At 40.2% G+C, this 27,044-nt stretch overlaps 1 protein-coding gene across 2 annotated transcripts in view; it reads right to left on the bottom strand.

The window, feature by feature from the left end:
• CPNE3 (copine 3) overlaps positions 1–26,734 on the bottom strand; it is a 42,837-nt gene extending 16,103 nt beyond the window's left edge. The window contains exons 1-12 of one of the 2 annotated variants that reach the window (XM_070747998.1): positions 26,398–26,734; positions 23,832–23,963; positions 21,024–21,203; positions 19,323–19,397; positions 18,732–18,803; positions 17,207–17,290; positions 16,792–16,881; positions 13,867–13,965; positions 12,312–12,398; positions 10,090–10,149; positions 8,816–8,949; positions 1,424–1,478 (exon numbers count right to left, since the gene is read on the bottom strand). In XM_070747998.1, coding sequence (XP_070604099.1) covers positions 1,424–1,478; positions 8,816–8,949; positions 10,090–10,149; positions 12,312–12,398; positions 13,867–13,965; positions 16,792–16,881; positions 17,207–17,290; positions 18,732–18,803; positions 19,323–19,397; positions 21,024–21,203; positions 23,832–23,963 — 1,068 coding nt within the window. In that variant the 5' untranslated portion in view covers positions 26,398–26,734. Of the gene's footprint in view, positions 1–1,423; positions 1,479–8,815; positions 8,950–10,089; positions 10,150–12,311; positions 12,399–13,866; positions 13,966–16,791; positions 16,882–17,206; positions 17,291–18,731; positions 18,804–19,322; positions 19,398–21,023; positions 21,204–23,831; positions 23,964–26,242; positions 26,297–26,397 lie in introns of those variants that run through there. The other variant, XM_070748000.1, reaches the window with a different exon arrangement.
• Positions 26,735–27,044: the final 310 nt, after the last annotated feature.

The following is a 27,044-nucleotide window of genomic DNA, read 5'->3' as shown; positions in this document are numbered from 1 at the left end:
ACTGGCGGCTTTTTGAAACTCTGCATCCGCTTTGTGTCAGCTCAGGAAGAAGGGGAATGGGGAGGAGCAGGAGATCAGCCGCTGTTGCTGGAAGTCGGGAGGGAAGAGCTCCAGTTCTCCTCCGCAGCGTGGCTCTCCTGCACTGCACAGCCGGCCACTCACCTCACTGTGCCATGGCGGCAGTGGGAGAATTCGCAGTCTCCACTGCCATGATCCTGGCCCAGGAGAGTATTTTGTGTGTGAGAAAAACATTATAGAGAGAACAGGGGAGAGAAAGAGAGAGAAATGAGAAAATGATAGAGAGAATGAGAGGAAAAGAGAAACAATTGAGAGAAGTGGGGAGAGAGGGAGATAGAAAATGAAAGAGCTGGAGGAAGAGAATGACAGAATGAGAGAAGAGAATGAGATGCTTCCCTGAAGGCTCCGGGGTTCAAAAAAACAGCACAACGGGCAAACCAGAAGTCCATTTTTCTGAACTTCTGGTTGGCCCGTTGGCCGTTTTTTCGCACTCTAGGGAAGCTTCTCTGAAGCCTCCACAGGGCAAAATGGCCTTCCCCAAGGCTGAAAATCTGCTGGCTAGTGTGCGCATGTGCACTGGAGCTGACCTAGGAAAACACCTCGCGTGTCCTCTGATACGGCTCCGCGTGTCACCATCACAGTTCTAGAGTGTTGTGGTTGGCTCTGGCCCACCTCCTGCCCCAGGGAATGGGGAGGTGGATGCAGGGGAAACTTCAACATGTCACAGGCCTGTGTTATTGCCGACAGAATCAGTTCAGAGTTTAGTTTCCTCGGACGAAGAAGAAGGTGGGAGTGACTCGGCAGAGGAGGGCTTGGCACACAGCCAAGGCAGTCAAACTTCCTTATCTTCTATTGCTTCAGATGATGACATTTTGGACCCACGCAAGCGCAGAATTATGCGTAGAAGAGACCAAGTAAGAACATATTACAGAAAATAAGGGAGGCCACCTGTGTTTGGGTGGGGCTCCAGTAATTAGGGCTGCTGCTATAAATAGCAGCAGCCGGGTTTGGCCATTGTGGAAGAATATCTGTTCGCAATTTCGTCAGAAATCTTGTGTGCTGGACTTTGTTGCTTTTTCACGCCTTTGAAACTAAAGCAGAGCAATGTGTGTGTGTGTCTCACTTTGTTGGAAGAAGAAGGGGTGTGAAGTTTCTCCACAGCTGCTGGCTAAGTACTTAATGACTGCTTAAGGGAAATTGTACAGACTACCCGGTTGTTTTGGGAAGAGTGCTCTTTGCAATACAAAAAGAGTGCTTAGTTTATTTTGACTTTTGTGATAAAGAACATTGTTTTGAATTTTCAAACGTGTGTGTGTCTGAAATTTGTACCCTTGAATTTTCAGGAGGCTCCTATCAGAGAGCCCGGCAGAACATAGAGTGTAAATTATCTTCACAAATTGCTTACCTGCCATGAAGGGGGAATCTGAGCACCAAATCCAAAAGCTGGAAACATCTTATCTCTGTGTAAGCAATTTAGAGAAACAATGGTAAGTAAATCCATAGTTTTGCATTCATGATTAGAATATATGTTCATGAACAGTACTGGCAACCCTCACCTATTTTGTAACTGTTCAAAATTATAACAGCACTGAAAAATGTGATTTATAGCAATTTCCCCCACTTGTGACTGTGGCAGCATCCTCAGGGTTATGCAATCACAATTTGATTGCCTGATAGTGTGTATATTAGGAGAGGTGCAGTGGCCAAAAGGTGGAGCCTCAATCCAAGGTAAAGGCAGATATTTCTCCCTCTGGGCAAACTGAGATATTTCTCCCTCTGGGCAAACTGAGATATTTCTCCCTCTGGGCTTGCATTGGCTGCCGATCAGTTTCCGGTCACAATTCAAAGTGTTGGTTATGACCTTTAAAGCCCTACATGGCAATGGACCAGATTACCTCCGGAACCGCCTGCTACCGCACGAATCCCAGCGACCGATAAGGTCCCACAGAGTTGGCCTTCTCCGGGTCCTGTCGACTAAACAATGTCGTTTGGCGGGCCCCAGGGGAAGAGCCTTCTCTGTGGCGGCCCTGGCCCTCTGGAACCAACTCCCCCCGGAGATTAGAACTGCCCCCACTCTCCCTGTCTTTCGTAAACTACTCAAGACTCATTTATACCGCCAGGCATGGGGGAGTTGAGATATTCCTTCCCCCTAGGCCATTACAAGTTATGCATGGTATGTTTGTGTGTATGTTTGGTTTTATAATAGGGGTTTGTAGTTGTTTTTATTATTGGATTGTACATGTTGTGTTTATTATTGTTGTTAGCCGCCCCGAGTCTATGGAGAGGGGCGGCATACAAATCCAATAAATTATTATTATTAATAATAATAATAATAATAATAATAATAATAATAATAATAATAATATATGTGGAGAACAAAACTCTGTATTGGCAGCAGGAAGGGCATCCGGCCATTAAAGCATTCTGCTAGCTCCATTCAGTTGCCCAGACTCTACCCAACAAAGGATTATGGGGTTGTTAAATGAAGATGATAACTGGTGTGTATTAATGATAGTTGCAGTGTCCTAGGGTCATGCAATCATCATTTGTGACCTTCCCAGCCAGCTTCTGACAAGCGACATCAACTAGGAAAGCTGGAGTTGCTTAACAACTTTAATGATTCACTTAACAACTTTAATGATTCACTTAACAACTTTAATGATTCACTTAACAATTGGGGCAAAAAAATCATAAAATGAGGCAAAAAGATTATAAAATGAGGCAAAACTCATTTAACAACTTCCTTAGCAAAGGAAATTTGGGGCTTTAATTGTGGTTGTAAACCAAGGAGTACAGTCCTTCTGTAGTTTTGCTTACCTGAAAATATATTGTTTGGACCCATTATCAAATTATCTGAGAGTATGTTTAATTGAATCAATGAATTATTCTAAAAACATCAAAAACATCATCAAAAAGCACAACAAAGAATGTTCTTTCTGCGCCAGATCAGGAAGCTCAAATTGCCCAAGGAGCTGCTGATACAGTTCTACAGAGGAATCATTGAGTCTGTCATCTGCAGTTCTATAACTGTCTGGTTTGGTGCTGCAACCCAACAGGACTGACACAGACTTCAGAGGACAATCAGAACTGCAGAAAAAACAATTGCTGCCAACCTGCCTCCCATTGAGGACCTGTATACTGCACGATCAAAAAGAGGGCGGGGAAAATATTTACTGACCCCTCACATCCTGGACACAAATTGTTTCAACTCCTACCCTCAAAACGTCGCTACAGAGCACTGCACACCAAGACAACTAGACACAATAAGTTTTTTCCGAACGCCATCACTCTACTAAACAAATAATTCCCTCAACACTGTCAGACTTTCTACTAAATCTGCACTTCTATTCTACTAGTTTTTCTCATCATTCCTTTCACCCATTTCCTCCCATGTTGACTGTATGACTGTAACTTGTTGCTTATATCCTAAGATTTTTATTAATATTGCTTCTTCATTGCTTATTTGACCCCTATGACAATAATTAAGTGTTGTACCACATGATTCTTGACAAATGTATATTTTATTTTATGTACGCTGAGAGCATATGCACCAAGACAAATTCCTTGTGTGTCCAATCACACTTGGCCAATAAAAATTCTATTCTATTCTATTCTAAATAGTATGTGCAAAATGACACAGAATAAAAAAAAGAAAGTCCATGGAAGGACAACTCTTTGCCCACCAATACAATCCATTCTCCAGACTGTTCAGGGTTGTGCTATATTGAAGATTTTAGGGGGTCCAAATTAAGAGAGAAGCAATATAGAAGGATGAGAAAAGCCTTCCTTGTTTAGTCTTTCATGTTAATTTATCTTAGGAACCAAGTGTATTGGGTTTTTTTCTGTTTAATGCTACCCAGTTATCTAATTTACCCAAAAAGAGTGGAGCCAAAGGAGAGTCGGAAATTAATCATACTTTTAATCCATCCAATAACTGAAGTTAAATCATTATTGTAATAAAGCAAAAAGACCTAACGTGTTCTTTAAAATGACACCAACAAGTGTTTCCTCCAATTGCTCAATGCTAACAAAGTGGTTTACCCAACTTTGGAAGTACGGAAAGCTTGCATCTGTGACTCATGTCTCCTTCCAAATGTTTGCTAAATTATTCTGCATGAGTGGCAAAGCTAGGAGTCTAATTTCCTCATAACATAACCATTGAGTTACTGCATATTGTTTGCAACATCAATTCCAGAACAGGGTGGAGAATAAATAACCTAATGGCATCAACATACACAGTACATATTATACTGAATAGTGCTAAGGCATTCCTCTAAGTTTCTCAGCTTCAGCAACTTGAAGGTGAATGAACTGGGGAATTCTGGGAGTTGGAGTTCAGATATTTTAAAGTTACTGAAGTTGAGAGACACTGAACTAAAACACTCAGATTTCAAAACACTTCTATGATTTACAGTGATCCCTCGAGTTTCGCGATCTCGATTATTGCGAAACGCTATATCGCGATTTTTCAACCCGGAAGTAAACAACACCATCTGCGCATGTGCGCCCTTTTTTTTCCCTATGGCCACGCATGCGTAGATGGTGGAGTTTGCTTCCCCGCCGGGCAGATCAGCTGCTGGGCGGCTTCCCTGGGTCTTCCCCCTCTTGCCGGGGTTTCCCCTTTGCGTGGGCGGCGGGGAAACCCCAGCGCTGCTTCCGCGAGCAACGGCGTGGGCAGGCGAAGGGCGGGCGCGCGGACAAGCGGCGGCCGGACAAACGGGAGCAATGCGGCGGCCTCACAAGCGGCGGCCGCGCCAGCAACGGTGGCGCGGCGGCCGGACAAACGGGAGCAACGCGGCGGCCTCACAAGCGGCGGCCGCACCAGCAACGGCGCCGCGGCGTCCGGACAAAGGGGAACAACGCGGCGGCCTCACAAGCGGCGGCCGCGCCAGCAACGGCGGCGCGGCATCCGGACAAAGGGGAGCAACGCGGTGGCCTCACAAGCGGCGGCCGCGCCAGCAACGGCGGCGCGGCGTCCAGACAAATGGGAGCAACGCGGCGGCCTCACAAGCGGCGGCCACGGCAGCAATGGCGGCGCGGCGGCCGCACAAATGGGAGCAACGCGGCGGCCTCACAAGCGGCGGCCGCGCCAGCAACGGCGGCGCGGCGGCCGCACAAACAGGAGCAGCGCGGCGGCCGCACAAACGGGAGCAACGCGGCGGCCTCACAAGCGGCGGCCACGCCAGCAACAGCAGCGCGGCGGCCGCACAAACGGGAGCAACGCGGCGGCCTCACAAGCGGCGGCCACGCCAGCAACGGCGGCGCAGCGGCCGCACAAACAGGAACAACACGGCGGCCTCACAAGCGGCGGCCACGCCAGCAACAGCAGCGCGGCGGCCGCACAAACGGGAGCAACGCGGCGGCCTCACAAGCGGCGGCCACGCCAGCAACGGCAGCGCGGCGGCCGCACAAACAGGAGCAACACGGCGGCCTCACAAGCGGCGCCCGCGCTAGCAACGGCGGCGCGGCGGCCGCACAAACGGGAGCAACGCAGCGGCCTCGCAAGTGGCGCCCGCGCCAGCAACGGCAGCATGAGGAACGCGGCCGCCGCGCCGCTCGTGCCGGGAACCAAACAGCCTGAGTTGCTCCCGGATTCTCCTCCGACCTGCCCTCAACTTACCTTCCAGCTGATGCTTCGATCCTTGGAAGAGGCCAGAGCGCCTTTCTGCACCACACTCTCCGCTTCGGTTCCTTTCCGGAAGATGGAAGTTTCTCTCCTTCCATCCTTTCTAGCAATACAATACTTGATGGTTAAAACCATCGAGTACAGTATTGTATTGCTAGAAAGGATGGTTAAAACCATCGAGTATTGGATTGCTAGAAAGGATGGAAGGAGAGAAACTTCCATCTTCCGGAAAGGAACCGAAGCGGAGAGTGTGGTGCAGAAAGGCGCTCTGGCCTCTTCCAAGGATCGAAGCATCAGCTGGAAGGTAAGTTGAGGGCAGGTCGGAGGAGAATCCGGGAGCAACTCAGGCTGTTTGGTTCCCGGCACGAGCGGCGCGGCGGCGGGCAGGCGGGTCCTCAGCTGTTGGTCGGGGGTCTTCCCAAGTGCGGAAGTGAAAAACACCATCTGCACATGCGCGAGGGCACGCATGCGCAGATGGTGTTTTTACTTCCGCACCACTATATCGCGAAAAATCGAGTATCGCGAGGGGTCTTGGAACGTAACCCTCGCGATACTCGAGGGATCACTGTATATACAAAGAAATGAAAAATCTATGAAATCCTAGTTCCATCACGTATCTGCAATGAAGGATCTCTGGTGAAACTGTAACTGTTGCCAAGTGACAATAGTGGTTAGAATTCTTCTGAGGTCGGTAAAAAGACAAATTCCTTGTGTGTCCAATCACACCTGGTCAATAAAGAATTCTATTATATTTTGAAAGGACGACCCAGATTGCTGGGAGCAATATGCTGACCCTATAAACCACTTAGAGAGTGTTCTAAAGGACCGATATATAAATCTAAGTGCTATTGTTATTGCTATTTCTTCAATATCTGCCCTAACATGCTTCCCTAATGTGATACTGCATAGAAGATACAAACTTTTCAAAGGTTAAATACAATTAGGCAAAACTGGGGATGTAAGGCTTCTGAAATCTCTTATTTCTTTGGGAATAGAAGAAGTTGACTTGGAGTTCTGTTCTGATATCCAAATACACAATAGGGTTGAGTATTGCAATAGGGTTGATATTCCTGGAGGCATCTGTAACATGGCAAATGATTTAGCTTTACTAGATAAGTGGTCAAAGCAATGAAAACTGCAGTTTAATGTTTCAAAATGTAAAATAATGCACTTGGGCAAAAGGAATCCTCAATCTGAGTATTGTATTGGCAGTTCTGTGCTAGCAAAACATCAGAAGAGAAGGATTTAGGGCTAGTGATTTCTGACAGTCTCAAAATGGGTGAACAGTACAGTCAGGCAGTAGGGAAAGCAAGTAGAATGCTTGGCTGCATAGCTAGAGGTATAACAAGCAGGAAGAGGGAGATTGTGATCCCGCTGTATAGAGCGCTGGTGAGACCACATTTGGAATACTGTGTTCAGTTCTGGAATCCTCATCTACAAAAAGATATTGATAAAATTGAACGGGTCCAAAGACGGGCTACAAAAATGGTGGAAGGTCTTAAGCATAAAATGTATCAGGAAAGACTTAATGAACTCAATCTGTATAGTCTGGAGGACAGAAGGGAAAGGGGGGACATGATCAAAACCTTTAAATATGTTAAAGGGTTAAAGAAGGTTCAGGACAGAAGTGTTTTTAATAGGAAAGTGAACCCAAGAACAAGGAGGCACAATCTGAGTTTAGTTGGGAGAGAAGATTAGAAGTAACGTGAGAAAATATTATTTTACTGAAAGAGTAGTAGATGCGTGGAACAAACTTCCAGCAGATGTGGTTGGTAAATCCACAGAAACTGAATTTAAACATGCCTGGGATAAACATATATCCATCCTAAGATAAAATACAGGAAATAGTATAAGGGCAGACTAGATGGACCATGAGGTCTTTTTCTGCTATCAATCTTCTATGTTTCTTATTTATTTATTTATTTATTTATTTATGTATTTATGTATTTGTTTGTTTGTTTGTTTGTTTGTTTGTTTATTTGTTTATTTATGTATGTATGTTTGTTTGTTTGTTTGTTTGTTTGTTTGTTTGTTTGTTTGTTTGTTTGTTTGTTTGTTTGTTTATTTATTTATTTATTTATTTATTTATTAATTAATTAGATTTGTATGCCGCCCCTCTCCGTAGACTCGGGGCGGATACTCAAACTGTGTGATATTTACATTAGGAAAGAAAAATATTTTGTTTCTTCAGATCCAAGAACCATGCATACAGAATGGAGTTGTATATATGGTTCTGCAAGTGAACAGGAAGTACATATCTGCAATAGGAATTTGGCAGGGAGTGCAAGGAAGGATAGGAAAAATGCAAAAGGCAGTGAAAAAAACCCAGAAAACTCAACTAAGTAGAAAGACAAAAAGGTGGAATAGGTGGTTAATACTTCACAGAGCAAAGATGATTCAATATCATCTAATCGGCCTGATGAGTACACTGAAATAAATAGGATGCTTTTGAATATGAGAATCCACTTGAGAATACAAGAATGGAGGGACACAATGAAAATTTTAGAGGGAAGGTTGCTTAAAGATTGGGCAAAAGTCTCCTGGAACAAATTACAGAACTTTTACAAGGGGGACATTCATAAAGAAAAGTTCTATTATCTCAGTAATTGTTGGAAAGCCCATCTCCCCTCCCCCACTTTATACTTCCTTTCACTGAGAAGATACAGCAGTGAGGATGTTTATTTATTTATTTATTTATTGTTTAATTATTTAATTAAATTTCTATGCCGCCCAACTCCCTAGGGACTTATGGCAGCTCACGACAAAAACAGATATAGATCAATACAAAAAGATTTCAATTTAAAATAGTTACCGTCATTTATACATTCATGGGCTGACCTTGTTAATCATCCCCCTGAGGTCAATGGTCCCAGGCCTGTTGGAAAAGCCAGGTCTTTACAGCTTTCCGGAAGGCCAATAAGATGGGGGGGTAATGCAGATCTCAGGAGGTAGCTAATTCCAAAGAGTCGGGGCCAACACAGAGAAGCCTCTCCCCCATTTAATGTGAGTGTATATTGGAAACCCACTCTTATTGATATTACCAAGGTTGGGAAATTTTAAAAACATGCAAGCAATAAATTAAAATATTTCAAATAAGCTTTGACTTATTGAAGACTCCAAGTACACTTATCATGTTCAACAGTTTAAGAACAATTCAATAAATATACATACGCATCATAATCCTGAATGACCATTCCTACAGACCAGATGGCTGACAAGTATTCATTCACTCCATTGGGACTGATGAAATGTAAGGAGTCTGAAGAACGAGGATCTCCATTAGACCCGGTAAAATCAATGCCAACCTATAATAAACAACCACAACAATGTAGAAACATTATTTTGTTCCATATTACCTTTGTAATACCAATCAACAGGATAAGCTAAGTTTGTATGGGAAAATATGAAAGTTTCCCCCCACCCCATGGAATTAACAGCTTTTGTTTACAGTCAAATTATATGAAGATTAACTATTAGGGAAATGTTCTCAAATCCAGAAAAAATAATCCTTGTGAACCCAATTTCCAGTCACACTTAATTCAAAAGAGATTGCACTTCCTTGAGCTTCTTTAAAGGCAATTAAGATAAATACAGTGATACCTTGTCTTACAAACTTTTCGAGATACAAACTTTTCAAGATACAAACCCGGGGTTTAAGATTTTTTTGCCTCTTCTTACAAAATATTTTCACCTTACAAACCCACCGCCGCCGCTGGGATACCCAGCCTTCGGACTTCCGTTGCCAGCGAAGCGCCCGTTTTTATGCTGCTGGGATTTCCCTGAGGCTCCTCCCTCCATGGGAAACCCCACCTCCGGACTTCCATGTTTTTGTGATGCTGCAGGGAAATCCCAGCAGGGGAATCCCAGCAGTGCAAAAACGGGGGCTTCGCTGGCAACAGAAGTCCGGAGGTGGGGTTTCCCAGCGAGGGGAGCCTCAGTGAAATCGCAGCATCGCAAAAACACAGAAGTCCGGAAGTGGGGTTTCCCATGGAGGGGAGCCTCAGGGGAATCCCAGCAGTGCAAAAATGGGCGCTTCGGCTGGCAAAAGGGGTGAATTTTGGGCTTGCACGCATTAATCGCTTTTCCATTGATTCCTATGGGAAACATTGTTTCATCTTACAAACTTTTCACCTTAAGAACCTCATCCCGGAACCAATTAAGTTTGTAAGACAAGGTATCACTGTATACACTTAGAAAGTTATGGAGACTGAATCCCAAAGCAATGTTGCAGGAAGCAATGTTTAAAAGCACAGAGAAGCATTGAACATAGTGTCTCCTGTCCCCAAGCAGGAAAGCAGAACATCATATCTCCTGCATCCTCTCCTGTAATGCCAGCACTTTAGCATTAATGGAATAGTTCTGGCATGGAAGCATGTATCCAGTCTTTCTCAAATGAATAGAGCTTATTGCCAATACTTAAGAAAGGAGAATTATAGTTTACTTACAGTAAAATTCAGCTGGCATCCCCCCATGATGTAGTCCAAGAAAGTACATTCTGTGATGACCTATAGAAAAGTCATGTGCCGACACATAAACCAAGGAATCAACTTTTACCCCCATAATCTAGTTTTGTCCCAACAAAAACATGGCATGATTTTTTTACGTCTAAATTGGGGATGGATTGTGAGGTGGGAACAGCAGTGTCCTAGTTGCAGAAATTTAAGGATTTCAAAATCCAAGTAAGATATTTGATGCTCCGTGCTATATTGTTGCAGTAGGAATCACTAAGGCACAGCATAGTCTCAGTTTCTAAGGCCGGAGGCTGCTTCCGAGCATTGAGGGCACAACATCTGCTTCCAACAGTTTTAAACAGCTTTTTGTGATAGCACAACTGTACTCTATGATTCCCTCAAAAAAGACATATGGTCCAAGGGACTGCAGGCAAAAGCTCCAGAGCATCTTTTACCCCTTTGAAATAGAACATTTTACAGTTATTGCACATCTTTCACTAGCTTCAACTACCGTTTTTCTTTTTCAAAAAAAGGAAATCTGTGCAATAAGTGGCTGTATTTGCAATCTTTCCTTCTCTGCTAAACAAGGAACAGCCAATTCAATGGGGCAGATTAGTGCCAAAGACTGAGTTCTGCATCAGCGAAACAGCTTTTGCAGCCTAACTAATGTCAGAGTTGTTGCATGGAAAAAAACAGGAGGAAAGACACTTTGTGCTTGTTAAATAAAAGCAAGATAAAAATCTAACACGTGAATAAAATACTGCAAATTATTAATCTCTTAAATTTGCAGAAGCTGCATCAAAATTTTGAATTTAGTCACAGTGCAAGGGACCATAAATCATTACCGTATATACTCGAGTATAAGCCGAGGCACCAATTTTTGCCACAAAAACTGGGAAAACGTATTGACCCGAGTATAAGCCGAGGTTAGAAAATGCAGTGGCTACTGGTAACTTATAAAAATGGAAAACAATAAAATTACATTAATTGAGACATGTTTTAGAATATTTATTTCAAAGAAAACCAGTAAACTAGCTCTGTAAATTTAAAAGAGGGTAAACAAATTAACAATATTAACAATAAATTAAAAAGTAAAAAAAGTAGCTCGATCAGGAACAAAGCTAAAACCTAAGAGTTAAAATCCTTCAAAACTGGATTCCTTCTCATCATTAATTGGATTTACATTATTGTTCTGTTTTTATATATGCTGTGAGCCACCCTGAGTCCTTGGAGAAGGATTGCATACAAATCCAATTAAATAAATAAACAAACAAACAAACAAACAAATAAGTGTATCCAAAGAAGAGCTTCAGCATTAGCTGCTGTGAGGTTATCAGCATAGAAAACCAAATAGATAGATAGATAGATAGATAGATAGATAGATAGATAGATAGATAGATAGATAGATAGATAGATAGATATAGATAGAAAGATAGATAGATAGACAGACAGACAGAAAAATAGATAGATAGATAGATAGATAGATAGATAGATAGATAGATAGAAATAGATAGATAGATAGATAGATAGATAGATAGATAGATAGATAGATAGTTATAGATAGAAAGATAGATAGACAGACAGACAGACAGAAAAATAGATAGATAGATAGATAGAAATAGATACAGATAGATAGATAGATAGATAGATAGATAGATAGAAAGAAAAATAGTTAGATAGAAAAATAGATAGATAGAAATAGATACAGATAGATAGATAGATGATAGATAGATAGATAGATAGATAGAAAAATAGATAGATAGAAAGATAGACAGATAGAAAAAGAATTCCTGTCTAGCTCTGCCTCATAACACATTATTAGATCCTATCCAAGCAAGGACAGCAACTACCACAAAATACCATTTTTTAAACAGTTTAAATCCTTTCAAAGGAGGGGGAGGAGAATCTGACAGCAGGGGGCCTTTTTAATCCGACTCACCATTGCAAATGGCTGCCTTCTTTGCTTGAGCTAGGGAGAGGAACTACGGCGTGCCAGAGGGGACAAAAGCTGGTGCCTCCTCGCTCTGGCTCAAGCAATGGCGCCCTCGTGTGGTGACCCGAGTATAAGCCGAGGCTGTGTTTTTCAGCCCATTTTTGGGGCTAAAAAACTCGGCTTATACTCGAGTATATACGGTAAATCAAATACTATCATTTTATTTCTCTTACCGCGGAACATGTCAACATAAATATGAACACAATATTTTAAAAGCACTGACCTCACAGTGTTTAAAGCTCACAATCCCTGAGTTTTTGTAGCCCTTCTTTTTCTGCCTCTTCTTTTCATTGATGCATTCAAATTCAACCTGCAGAAAAGAGTAAAAATGGCACATATTTAGAGTGCAATCCCAAGTCTGTTTATTCAGAAAACGGGCTCTCAAATATGTGACTTTTGGAAATCTTTGTCCAAGTCCTGTTCAGATCTGGGTCTAATAAAATCTACTTCTGAACTTTATATCATGTCATGGAGAGCATAGTTGTCAATTACTTAGGCCAGATTGTTTGAACTGGAGGAAGAAAAGAAGCAAATCTAGGCAACATTTTGCATTTTACTTATTTTTAGACTGCCATTAAAATATTGCTGCTATTAACATTTTAGCATTCTGCCCACACCACAAGACTATTAGAAGTAATAATAAACTTTTGGGAACTAGCAATCTAGGGCTAAATGTCATAACTGTTCACAAATCCATGAGAAAGGGGAAGAGAAAGCAAGCAGACACTATCATGATGCACAGCAGTTTTCATTTTGTCCAATAAGACATTTTGGATAACTCCATTTATAGGCTCTCCTTTTGAATTAATCTATTTTAGCAAAGCCCCATGGACCAGCAGTATTTCCTTCCACATTCATAGAAACATAGAAACATAGAAGACTGACGGCAGAAAAAGACCTCATGGTCCATCTAGTCTGCCCTTATACTATTTCCTGTATTTTATCTTAGGATGGATATATGTTTATCCCAGGCATGTTTAAATTCATTTACTGTGGATTTACCAACAACGTCTGCTGGAAGTTTGTTCCAAGGATCTACTACTCTTTCAGTAAAATAATATTTTCTCATGTTGCTTTTGATCTTTCCCCCAACTAACTTCAGATTGTGTCCCCTTGTTCTTGTGTTCACTTTCCTATTAAAAACACTTCCCTTCTGGACCTTATTTAACCCTTTAACATATTTAAATGTTTCGATCATGTCCTCCCTTTTCCTTCTGTCCTCCAGACTATACAGATTGAGCTCATTAAGTCTTTCCTGATACGTTTTATGCTTAAGACCTTCCACCATTCTTGAAGCCCATCTTTGCACCCGTTCAATTTTGTCAATATCTTTTTGTAGGTGAGGTCTCCAGAACTGAACACAGTACTCCAAATGTGGTCTCACCAGCACTCTTATACAGCAGGATCATAGTCTCCCTCTTCCTGCTTGTTATACCTCTAGCTATGCAGCCAAGCATCCTACTTTCTTTTCCTACTGTCCGACCACACTGCTCACCCATTTTGAGACTGTCAGAAATCACTACCCCTAAATCCTTCTCTTCTGAAGTTTTTGCTAACACAGAACTGCCAATGCAATACTCAGGTTGAGGATTCCTTTTCCCCAAGTGCATTATTTTACATTTGGAAACATTAAACTGCAGTTTCCATTGCTTTGAACATTTATCTAGTAGAGCTAAATCATTAACCATATTACATACCCCTCCAGGAATCATTTAATCATTTTAATTAACATGTTAATCATTTTAATTAACATGATAAAGATGCATAAATAGACTAACTGGTGAATGTCGAGAGGCTTCCTTCAATTTAGACATTGTAGCTTGAAACGTCCCTATGAGATCATGAGATCCATCATTGTCGTAGTCATAGCACTCAACCTAAAATGAAGCATACAGCATGAGCTTAGAATACTGTACATGGCATCATGATATTTAAGAGTATCAAACTCAATTGCTGCTCAAACATACTGTATTTTGGGAATATAAGACGCTGTTATACATTCAATAATTGTGCTGGCGTCAACTTTGTTTTAAAAAACACTGCCCAGCAAAACCTGACTGGAACAGTAGTAATTATGCACTATTACTTAATATTACACATCTCATGTATTTGCACCTCTGCTTTAAAAATTAAGTTTTAAAGAAATTCATTTTGCTTACATTTATCATTTTTGACAAGTTCACTGTTACTTCCAAGCTAATATATAAACACTGCAATCCAGCACCTATCCAAATATATATATATATTTAATGTTCTTAAGACACATGCACAGACATTCCCTTTAATGCAAACATGCAGACTCCTTTTACCAAAGATGATTTGCGGAAACAGATTTTGACATAATGAAAGCACACAGAATATAGCTGAAGTCAGGGATGGAAGACACTACAAATAGCCATGTTTCACCATGTATTTTATGGTCATACCTGGATTTAATGATTAACATAGTAATATGCAAAGCATTAAGAGATATTCACCCAATAATAAAGCTTTTATAACATATTGAGAGTTACATTTCCCATCCATAATAGAAAAAAAGAATTCATGCTTGCTGCTTCAACACACAAAGAGACACACACTTTGAAGATAACTAATGAGATATTCAAGTGAGATGCTTCTGCATTATGACTGAATAAAGAAATAAACCATTTAAACACATAAAATGACAGTACTGTCAGGAAGAAATAGAAAAGTTATTTTACTTACTACAACGAAATATAGGCAGCTATGTAAGACACTGTGTGCATAAAGTATGAAAGCATTGTTCAGTGATAAGGTCATACTTCCCTGTCTTGTTCATTATAACAGATTTTTTTAATCCCTGAAACTATCAAAGTTTTTTTCCCCATTTTCTCAGATGTATTTAATAAGGAAGTTTAGACTGCAAGCCTGATCACACAACAGATCATTCACTACATTTGATTTTCCTCCATCAAAATGAGACTTGCATTAAATGGCTTATTGAAGAATAGTGTTATTAAATATGCAAACATGAAAACGGAAAGAGTAATTTTCCTAACATATTAAAATTCCAGTGGCAATCATGGCAGATAGGAATGAAACTATAAAAATATGCCCTTGACTATTTTCACTATTTTTTCTTTCCTATGAAAATCCTTAAGTCAAAATAGGGAGAGAGTGGAAAAGCAACATTATGGATAAACCAAAAAGTATCAAAACTAGCCATATTAATAGGCTGAAAAATTCCTTCTTGAATTGAAGGGAATGAAGATGTTAATGAGCCAATATGATGGTGTTCTTCTATTGTGGAATTTGCTGGCAGGTTGCTATGTGATTCAGCATTGCTTCACATCCCCCCCCCCCTTTTTAAAAGACTGTGGGATATAAGAAGATGGAGAGAACTTCTGGGGAGCAACCAATGTACATGTCACATTAAGCAGCCCTGGAGATAAGTTCACATGAAATACAGTTTTGCAAACACTTTAAGAGAATGCAAGGTGTCTTCGCTTGTGGCTATCAGGATAGTGTTTAAATTCCAACCCAGTATTAAAGGGAAAAGAAGGTTTAAATTAATTATCCAATTAAAGAAATATGGTCTAAAGACATTAGGGAGCAGAGCTATAAGCATAGAAACAAAAAATGCCCATATAACACCAACACTCCGCAGTCTGCATTGGTTGCCGATCAGTTTCCGGTCACAATTCAAAGTGTTGGTTATGACCTATAAAGTCCTTCATGGCACCGGACCAGATTCCCTCAGGGACCGCCTTCTGCCACACGAATCCCAGCAACCAGTTAGGTCCCACAGAGTGGGCCTTCTCCGAGTCCCGTCAACTAAACAATGTCGTTTGGCAGGACCCAAGGGAAGAGCCTTCTCTGTGGCGGCCCCGGCCCTCTGGAACCAACTCGCCCGGGAAATTAGAATTGCCCCCACCCTCCTCGCCTTTCGTAAGCTCCTTAAAACCCACCTCTGCCATCAGGCATGGGGGAACTGTGATACTCTTCCCCCCTAGGCCTTTACAATTTATGCATGGTATGTTTGCTTGTATGTATGATTAGTTTTACAATAAGGGTTTTTTAGTTGTTTTAGTATTGGATTTACATGCTGTTTTTTATTGTTGTTGTTAGCCGCCCCGAGTCTACGGAGAGGGGCGGCATACAAATCCAATAAATAAATAAATAAATAAATAAATTTGATGTAAAACCCAGCCAGCTACCACTGATTTATGGTATTTTAGAAAAATGAATGGATGAAGAACATGGTTTTACATAAACTCAGTTACAGAGGTATCACTAAAGAAGAACTAAACCATCTTTTCCCACCTTCCACATGTTGCTTTGTCATCAGCTGAATACTGATGATAAAGGCCTACTAATTGGATCTTGGTAGGAGTTGTAGTCTAATATAGTTTAATACAAATTGATGTAAACTAGGGAAATTCTTAAATGGCTTTTGTATCATCTGAGGCACATTCTTCTGACATCAGATCTATAGTTTTGTAATTGATTAGAATAAAATTTTGCTTGTTTTGACATCAAATCATTCACTACCCACCAGTGTATTTTGCTGCAATACTTATGAATCTCTTTAATTTTAAAAACAGCATTACCAATCCTATTTAATGTATAAGTTCATATCTCAAAAAAAACTACAGAACAGAAATTTATGTTAAAGTTCTAAATTAAAACACCTTTGTTCAAAATATTTTCAAATTATAATACTTGTTTTCCTTTAATATTACCTTGATTGCTTTGTCCATGTCACCATAACACAAAGAGTTGAGAGAGATTTTGAATTGCCTCCAGACAGGATTCAAATTATTTTTAATAACCTATAAAAGTATGCATTTGATATATTAGCATGACTTCTCAATAAATCATTTTCGATAATACCTGCTGTTCATTTATTCCAACAACTAACACAAATTCATCTAAGGATATAACAAATGTATCACTGGATAAGAAAGTAGGTCTTTATTTCAATACTGGCATTGTTCTATTAAGAAAAAATAAATAAATAAATAAAAACTTAAAACTTACACCTGATTTTTTTAAAGTGCTAACCATTCAGAATTTAGCTGCAAAGTTTCAGAAATCAGAACTAAAGATGCTGAAATAATCTGTATGAAATAACCAAACCCAGAAAATGACACTTACTTCCGTCCTATGCACCATCACCCATTTTCCTTCAGATGTTTGCTTGTGAAATTCCAAATAAGGATCTGATTTTCCAAAAAAATCCTGAAATTATAAATAAGCCATGTGAATTATGTTCGAAATAATCCTTTGTGTTCTTTTGTAGTAATAATCCTGTTGTCCAAAGCAATTCTGTTTATTCCCTCTCACTGGTAGCTTTGCAAAGGGCTAAGTATAATTTCTTTGATAATAGACTTTCTATCTCGGGAAAAAATCAGGAAATACGTAACAATAAAACATTGTTCTCTAAAAGGGAACAATGACAACAAACTAGGAAGGCAACAAAAAAAATCAGGTTAAGCAAGGAATGAAAGATCAGTATAATACCAAGATGTTTGTTTTAAGTTCACTGCACATTTAACCATTCCTCCCTGAAACAGTTATTAATGTTTTTTACTATTTTAATGCACTAATCTCCCAGTTCATTCTCCAAAAATGGATATTTAAAAATGAATATCATTCCATCTTTAGAGCAATGAAGATGCAAAGGTCCTACCATAATTAGATAATATAATTTGGGCTGTAGAACTTCCTTCTCCAAGATATCCATTTGAATCCCTCTTATTTATAAATTTGTAAAGTACAATATTTGTAAATTTGTAAACTAAGTTCAGTCAATTATTTGTATGTATTCAGTTATTTCTTTTATTTATTTATTTAAAATATTTATACAGCCACCCATCTTTTAACCAGCTGGGCGACTAATCAAAAAAACACAATATAAGAGCATATTAAAATTATAAATCCAAACATGATGAAACATTAAAAATAACCTAGTGCCAAGTTAGACTTCAAATGTGCAGAATACAATAATATCCCACTGCTGGGGGAAAAGGCAGATCCTTCAAGCTTTATGGAAGGCTAGGAGGCCAGAGGCTTGCCAAATGTCAGGAGAAACATATTCTATAGGCCAGGGGCTGCCATGTAAAAGTCACGCTTCCTAGCTCCCACCATATGGCAATATTTAACTCTCAGCCTAAAATGGAGCTCATAAGGGCTGCGGGTGGCCCTCTCGAGCTACATTTTCAACGGCTGAGGGTTACAGTAAACTACTGAAGCCAAAAATGGACCTCAGGAGCCCATTTTTGCAGGCAGAGCATCGGGCCACCACAAGCATCCCCAACACGAGCGACATCAAGCTGGCCACACCAACCCTGGCCCTGGCCATCCCAGCCCCCCAAGGTCAAACACAACTTTGATGCACCCCTCAATGAAATTGAGTTTGACACCCCTGTCCTAAACCAGGAAATTATGACAATCCAAAACTAGGATCTGATGCCGACAGTTTGAACCAGGTTTACAATTTTGAGTAAATCTTGTAAGTCTTGAGTGCAGTGATTTCTAAAACAGCAAGTTATGTGGGAACATGTAATACTGCTGTGGATGGCATGTATATTTAGCTAACAATCACCTTTTGAGAACAGATATCTAACCATGGAAACAGATTTTAGGAATTTAAGGTGGGCAAATTTTCTAGTCATCTCACCTTATTGTCTAGTTTCCTTGCTTCAACTTCAAGTAGGACTACTCGGTTGTCTTTTATTTCTTCTGCGCTAATCTGAATAAACACAGACCAATATTTACCATTAAGACACTCCATTCTAATAAATTATAGCTATGTTTTATTTTATAAACAATAAAAGAAAATGGAAGATTTTATGCAAAACATTTTACATGTGACATTTCTATCAGTTTCAGAAGCAGTAATAGTAATATATCATGCAGTTTCAGGTAACTTTTAAAAATTTTGTCACTGGCTTTACCACTTTTAAACATTTTTAATTTTCAAAATTAAAATAAGATTATTATTTAAAAATATAAACCCATATCTGGTATGCAATAGATTTGTTTTGGATTAAAAATACAGTTTTTTAATATTTCAGACCACAAAAATGAAGAAGAAAACAATTTTATGGAAAAACACTTTACAAAATTTCAAATACATATTTGCAGAAAAGTAAATAACACTATGCTGAATGACAGATCATTCATTTCTCTTGCTTATATTTATATATTGGAAGGAGGCGGAAAAGAGAAACTGGAAAATAATCAGACAATCTCTGCTTTGTTTTCATACCGTAATTACACCTTTCCCTGCAGGTCTGCCATTTCTTAACGATAATGGTCTGGTAAGCGTCTTACTAGAAACAATCTGTAAAATACAGAAAGATTCAGGAAAAGCAATTTATTACAATTACTTCTAGTAACTGAAGATTGCTCCAGATTGCAATTAATGTTTTATGAAATCAAAAACTATAATCAAATCCATAATCTCCATCACTGCCCTTATAAGCCACCTTATAACTTAGTTTTAGTTATGCTTCAATTCTTACATTTAATTTAAATTAAAACTTAATTAGTTTACTAGCTAAGATGAAATAGAAAATACTGCACTAAGGAAAATATGAGAAAAGCTACAATATATCCAAGGATTTAAAAAAAGAATACATATCTGCGATATTGATCTTGTTTTAATAAATATTAACATGAAAAGCAATTATTTTTATGGCTCAACCACCAAAGTAGTCAAATGTCCCAATGATATCTTCATCCATACTTATTTTTTAATTGTAGAATCATAGAACATAACAGCAGGATAGAACTTTGGAGATCATCTAGTTCAGTGATGGCAAACCTATGGCATGGGTGCCACAGGTGGCATGTGGAGCCATATCTGCTGGCCCGCGAGCCATTGTCCTAACTCAGTTCCAACGTGCATGTGTGTGCAGCCAACTGATTTTTGGCTTGCACAGAGAATCTGGAAGGGCGTTTTTGGCTGCCAGAGAGCCTCCAGGGAGATGAGGAGGGCATATTTCCCTCGCCTGGCTCCAGGGAAGCCTTTGGAGCCTGGGGAGGGCAAAATACAAGCCTACTGGGCCTACAGAAGTTGGGAAACAGGCTGTTTCCAGCCTCCAGAGGGGGTGAGGGAAGCTGTTTTCGCCCTTCCCAGGCATTAAATTATAGGTGTGGGCACTTGGGGATGTGCAATAGCGTGCGCCAACACTCTTTCGGCACCCAAAGAAAAAAAGGTTCACTATCACTGATCTAGTCCAAATGTCACCATGTAAAATCCACTATTTTATCAAATAAGTATGTTAAACTGAACCAGTTTGGTTTAAATGCTTAAGAAACCAAGCTAAAAACCAGGAGACTTTGAGTAGCAGTCAGTAATTTCGGGCTTGTCAGTCTTCCTCAGTTGTAGGAAGGAAGCCATGTCAAGCCATTTCTGAAATTTTGTCACAAAAACTGTCAAGGTACGTCTTCAGCCAGTTACCGGCAATCAAAACTGATTTGAAGCCCTACACAAACACACTCATACACATTAAATTGGGAAGATTTTTAAGTAGCCTACTATAGTTTTGTGCTTTTAATTTCTCCCATTCTGTTTTGATTTGAAAAATGGTTTAAAATCTTCAAATTTCTTTTAAAGAGTATAGTTTTTATTGAAAAGGGAGTGGACAATAACTAGCAATTTCTTCCATTTTCACGGTGTGTTTGCAAGGAATAGAACATTAATAAATTTTAGCATAAATGGGATTTCAGGTCGTGCCATTTGCTGGATCAAATTCAATAGTAAATGAATTAATTACAATTTCTTGAATGAAACCAACAGAAAGCACAAATTAAACAGAAAAAATATCTATTGATCAGGCAAGCTGGTTATAATAAATATCCCTTGTCAAAATAAAGGTATTTGTAAATGTATTTTAGTTTCTCCCCCACCCCATCGACAATGCTATTATATTTTAAGAAATGTCCCAAACCTGTTTGCACATACCTGTGCCAATGTGCATTCAAATTCTCCTAAGAAGTCATCATCGTTCAGCTGGACAGTTGCATTGTCAATGTCAAAAACCCCAAATTTGAGTTTCTGAACTAGTTCAAAATAGTAATCAATCTGGAATTTCTTGGAAAACCTAGGGTTCAAACTGTTTTTGATCCTTTCTGTTCGATCAACCTGCAATACAGTACAGTACATATTTTTTTTAAAAAATCTCAAACTTTGTTTCTAAAAGATGCACACTTTCCAAGAAAATTAAACAAAATAGGGGTAAATATGCAATCCCATACCCATTTATATTAGTATGGAGCAAAGGTGGTATTCAGTAGGTTCTAACTGATTCTGGAGAACCAGTAGCATAAATTTTGAGTAGTTTGGAAAATTGGTAAATACCCCCTCTGACTGGCCCTGTCCTCATCTATTCTCTGCCTTCCGAGTCCCAACTGATCAGAAGGAAATGGAGATTTTATAGCATTCTCCCCCTGGTACACCCATCAAGCCACACCTACAGAACCTTTAATTTTTTAAAAAAATTGAATCCCACCACTGACATGGAGGAAGGTGTAAAAATATATATAATATATATACAATTTCTTGAATGAAACCAACAGAAAGCACAAATTAATGGAAACAGAAAAAAATCTATTGATCAGGCAAGCTGGTTATAATAGAATGTCCCTTGTCAAAATAAAGGTATTTGTAAATGTATTTATAAACTAATAAAGCAGGGATCAAATAATAAATAAAACAAATAAAATGATATGTATAAATCTCAGTAAGTATAAATATATTTGCACAGGATTATGCTGAAAACTTTGTAAACAGTACTTTTTAGATATGAAGAAATCTTTTTAAAAATCTTTACAAGAGAATGCTGTCAGATTTCCCTTCATATATTGTTGACCAAAAACACTTTATTAATCAAATAAATGAAAGTTAATATAATAACACAGCAATAACAAATATAATACAAACATAATTTTAGATTACATCAATAATTAAATGCCAGTTCTCTTTATTATGACCAAACTTATTTTCAAATAAATGTGAAAGAAATGTTATTATACTGTTTTTTTTCCTATTTTTCAGGAACATTTGAAATATTATTGCAAGTCTTTTAACACAAAATGCAATTTTAGAAAAAAAACAGAAAACGTGTACTTTTAAATTGACATTATTTTATTAATTTTTTGCCTAAGAAACTGCAGAGCTATCAAGAAACACCTATTCAGTTACAAGAAGTCCTCAATTTAAAACCAGCAGCGGTTTGAAATTATAGCAGTCATTTTGGCCCAAGGTATGTTGTGCTTTATGACCACATATGGTAGCTTTCCCAATTGTAGTCATAGGTCAAGAACTATTTGTAATAGGACCTCCTTCACATTTCTCCTTTAACTATGTGTCATGCACATTCCATCTCCTGAAAAGAAACTCTTCCCGGAAGATTTGCAAAGACACCTGGCATAAGAACTACTATTCTGTTTTTGTGTCAGATTGGCAAAGTGGGATGCAATCCTATATGTGAATATTTAAACAGTAAAATGAATGTTCTAATAAAAGGAAAAAGAAACAGAGCTCTTCTTAAACTGCTTGAATATGTAGAAACTGTCATTTAAAATGGTTAGTGATATATTTTTGTTTAAAAACTAAGTACAGTGATCCCTCGATTAGCACGGTCTCGATTAGCGCGAAACGCTGCAACGCGGTTTTTCAAAAAATATTAATTAAAAAATAAGTCCGCGCTAGTTCTCTCTCTCTTTCTCTCCCTGTTGCCGGCGTGGTATATGAGAAAGAGAGAGGCAGAGGTCGGGCGCATTACCGGGAGGTGGAGGCGGCGTGGGGACGCTGGGTGCCGGGGACACCGAGGAGGGGGTGGACGTGGCCTCTCAGCTGCAGAGCCGAACAAGGGCGGAGGCAACGGCGGAGTCCGGCGCTGGGGCCATGCGGGGCCGCTCATCCAGGGGGGCGTGGACTGGCAAGTCGCCCTCCTTTCTCTTTCTTTCTCTCTCTTATACCACACCGGTAACAGGGAGAGAAAGAGAGAGAGCGGAGGGCACCTTGCCGGTCCACGCCCCCCTAGATGAGCGGCTCCGCATGGCCCCAGCGCCGCCCAGGCAAAGGGGAAACCCCAAGATCGCTTGCCGCTTGCCGTATTGCAGCGAAGGAGGCGAAGCAAGGCTCCAAGCTGCAATACGGCAAGCGGCAAGCGATCTTGGGGTTTCCCCTTTGCCTGGGCGGCGGGAAGACCAAGGGAAGGTTCCTTCAGCCGCCCAACACCTGATCCGCTCCGCAGCGCGGCGGCAGCGAGGAGCCGAAGATGGGGTTTCCCCTTTGCCTTTACCCCATCTTCGGCTCCTCGCTGCTTCCGCGCTGCGGAGCAGATCAGCTGTTGGGCGGCTGAAGGAACCTTCCCTTGGTCTTCCCCGCCGCCCACACGCAAACTCCACCATCTGCGCATGTGCGGCCATGAAAAAAATGGCGCGCATGCGTACATGGTGTTTTTTACTTCCGCACCACTATAACGCGGAAATCGATTAGCGCGGGAGGTCTTGGAACGTAACCCCCGCGCTAATCGAGAGATCACTGTAGTCCAAATACCTAAGGGCAAAGTCAAAAGATGACTTCCTGAACTTGCTATTTCTCAAAAACAAAGCAATCAGACTTGATTAATAGCAATAGCAATTGAATTTACATACCATTTTACAGTGTTTTCCAGACCCCTCTAAGCAATTTACAGAATCAACATATTTGCCCCAAAAATCTGGGCTCTCATTTCACCGCCTTCCCAATGCCATTATAACATACCTCATACCACTGCTGTCCACTTGTGTATTGAAGTAGCACACAAAGTGGGTCTGACTTGGAGCCAATATCTTTATCCAGAAGATTGTTACACGAAACCGTCAACTCCACCTTTGTTACACATTGTGCCGCCATCTGCAACAAGTTGAAAAAATCAATTATCATATGTACTCTATATGTATCAATAATCTGATATCTTATTTAGCAAGTTGTATCCACATGTAATTTTTGAAACTATATCCCTCCAGCTGTTACTGTACTTAATGTCACTTAATTTACCACGTATTTTGACTTTAATATATCATCCCTTGTTGTCCATTGCTTTCTTATATTGTCTATTTACTCTTGCTTTCAATCAAGCACCTTGTGCAAATATTAAGACAGATATGAATAATACATGAATGCCATATTTTCAGAAACAAGGGATAAACACCTTTACTTTAGATGTAACTTGAAAGTCACACACTTTATGCAATGTAATCTTATCTAGTAAAAATTACTATCTAATATCACAATCCTTAAGGATGTCATCAAACTCTACACTCTGTAGTTTTAATGTTTAGCCAACTGTTTCTTATCCTGCTTTGAACAGTTTCCAATTATTTATCAAATCTATATCCTATCAAATTTTAAGTATCTCATAGTGAATCCTCCATACTGCCACATAAATCCCAGCAACTGATTAGGTCCCACAGTCGGCCTTCTCCAGGTCCCGTCAACTAGACAATGTCATTTGACGGGACCTAGGGGAAGAGCCTTCTCTGTGGGGGGCCCGACCCTCTGGAATCAACTTCCCCCAGAAATTCGTACTGTCCCCACCCTCCTCGCCTTTCGTAAGAGTCTTAAGACTCATTTATGTTGTCAGGCTTGGGCCAATTGGCTCTTAGCCCCTGGCCAATGAATGATTGTTATACAAGTGGGTGTGATTGATTTTTAAATTAACTACGGATCTTAGATTGCTTTGTAATTTTAATTAATTGGATTGATTTTATTGTAACTTACTATTTTTCTTATATGTTGTAAGCTGCCCCGCGTCTTTAGAGAGGGACGGCATATAAATCCAATCAATCAATCAATCAATCAACAAACAAACAAACAAACAAAATGTGTTGGATAGAATAAAAAATATACACACCATGAATATAGTAAACAGGATTGGAAACTTCTTACAGACTTTTATATTAAACAAATAAATAAATAAATTGACATATGGTTTTAATAATTAGGAAAAAATATATAGAAAAAATGTTAAGTTCTGTAATTGAGAGCCAATTTGGTGTAATAGTTATGGTGCTGGCCTAGAAATCAGGAAACTGAGTTTTTAGTCCAAGCTTAGGCATGAAAGCTATGAGGGTGATAATTTGGGGCAGTTGTCCTCTCCCAGCCCTAAGCTATGTAGAGCTTTATAGGAAATTGTGACCAAAAACCATGTGGGTGTAAATAGTAAATTACAAATATTATATCTGTAAGCACAATATATTTAATTCAGGGGGAAAATGCAACCTTGTACTTCTGAGAACTCCAGTTTGGTGTAGTGGTTAAGCTGTGAAGGCATCAAGACCTTTAATCTTGCCCTAAGCAGCAAGCCAGCTGGGTGACTTTGGACCAGCCACTCCCTCTCAGCCCTGGGAAGTAGGCAATGGCAAACCCCTTCCCAAATCTTGCAAAGAAAGCCACAGTCTAGTCCAGGCAGTCTCCAGGAGTCAATACTGACCTGAAGGCCCACATGCGCCCACAAACCTCTGAACGAAAGCACATAGTCAAATAGGTATTTGTTTCTAACAGTGGGGTCCAACTTTTTAAAAGAAATCAGCAGGCTCTGTGCAGTGACAAACCTTCTCGCCCTTTCTCCCGTCACAGCCTGCATAGGTAAGGCATTAAGTGGACCTAGCACAGGGATTTATTTTATTTATTTACTCAATGCTTATGCCGCCCTTCTCCTTAGACTCAGGGCAATTTACATGTTAGCAATAGCACTTTTTAACAGAGCCATTATATTGCCCCCACAATCCGGGATAGGCAAAGTTGGCTCATCTTGTGGACTTCAACTCCCAGAATTCCTGAGCCAATCATGCTAGCTCAGGAATTCTGGGAGTTGAAGTCCACATGTCATAGAAGAGCCAACTTTGCCTACCGCTTACTACATATCATTCATTGCCTTTGATTCCTCAACACACCCAATATGTTCCAGGAGCCGCACCTATTGGCAGCTTCTTCTAGCTCCAAAATTATCTACAACACAGATACTAATTCGCCCAAATGTTCTCTCCCGGCCTGTAATCTACCACCCACGTATTACTGAGGTTAAGGATCAATAACAATCAACCTGTTTATATAAATTTTCTTTCTCTGCAGTTATTCTCCCACTCACCCAAACGAACCTTCTCTGGTTGGCCACACATACATACACTTACACACACACACGCCGAGCTCCACTTTCTTCTACCTCGACTAGCATTGCTTAAACTGATGCCTTTCAATCATCCCCCGTCCACCATCCCCCGGCCAGCCCGACCAAAAAGGATGCAACGCGACCCATCTGGAAGGAGCACTGGCCGCTTGTACCGACCTCGACAGATCACACCAGCCTCCGTAAGCAGATGATCCTTCTCCGGCCTCGCCCAGTTTCTGTTCCAAGGCAAATATAATGCAACGCAATGCAAGCTGCAGCGGTAAGGCCGTTCAGGTATTCAAAGGGGCGGTGTTGTTTCTGCTGCTTCCCCCACTCTTCCTCGTTGCCAATTGTGTAATCCAAGCAATTTTCTCAACGTGGAAAGGCAGCCAGTGGTTGGCAACCAAAGGCGCATGCGCTTTGCTTTGCGTCTGTAAACCACCGTAAAGGTGGTGTTTTGTTTTGTTTTAAAGATTACTAGACCAGGGGTAGGCGAAGTTGGCTCGTCTATGACGCGTGGACTTCAACTCCCAGAATTCTTGAGCTAGCATGATTGGCTCTGGAATTCTGGGAGTTGAAGTCCAAAGTGATAGAAGAGCCAATTTTTGGCTACCTCTGTCCTAGACTATGTGGTTCACCTGATTCGAGCAACTCGGCTTGTCAGTCAATGCAATGAAGTCTATTTCAAATTGGGTAACTTTTTAAATATGTCTTGGACTTCAACTCCGGAATTCCCCTGCCAGTTGAAACAAAACAAAACCGAAGTCCACAGGGAAGAGCCTAGAGGGCGGTGGGACTGCTTTGAGAAATCACGGTTGTCAAGG

This window comes from Erythrolamprus reginae, chromosome 3 (genome assembly GCF_031021105.1).
Source record: "Erythrolamprus reginae isolate rEryReg1 chromosome 3, rEryReg1.hap1, whole genome shotgun sequence".
Lineage (NCBI taxonomy): Eukaryota > Metazoa > Chordata > Lepidosauria > Squamata > Dipsadidae > Erythrolamprus > Erythrolamprus reginae.
The sequence above is the reverse complement of the archived record's forward strand: the minus strand, read 5'-3'. Positions and strand labels throughout refer to the sequence as shown.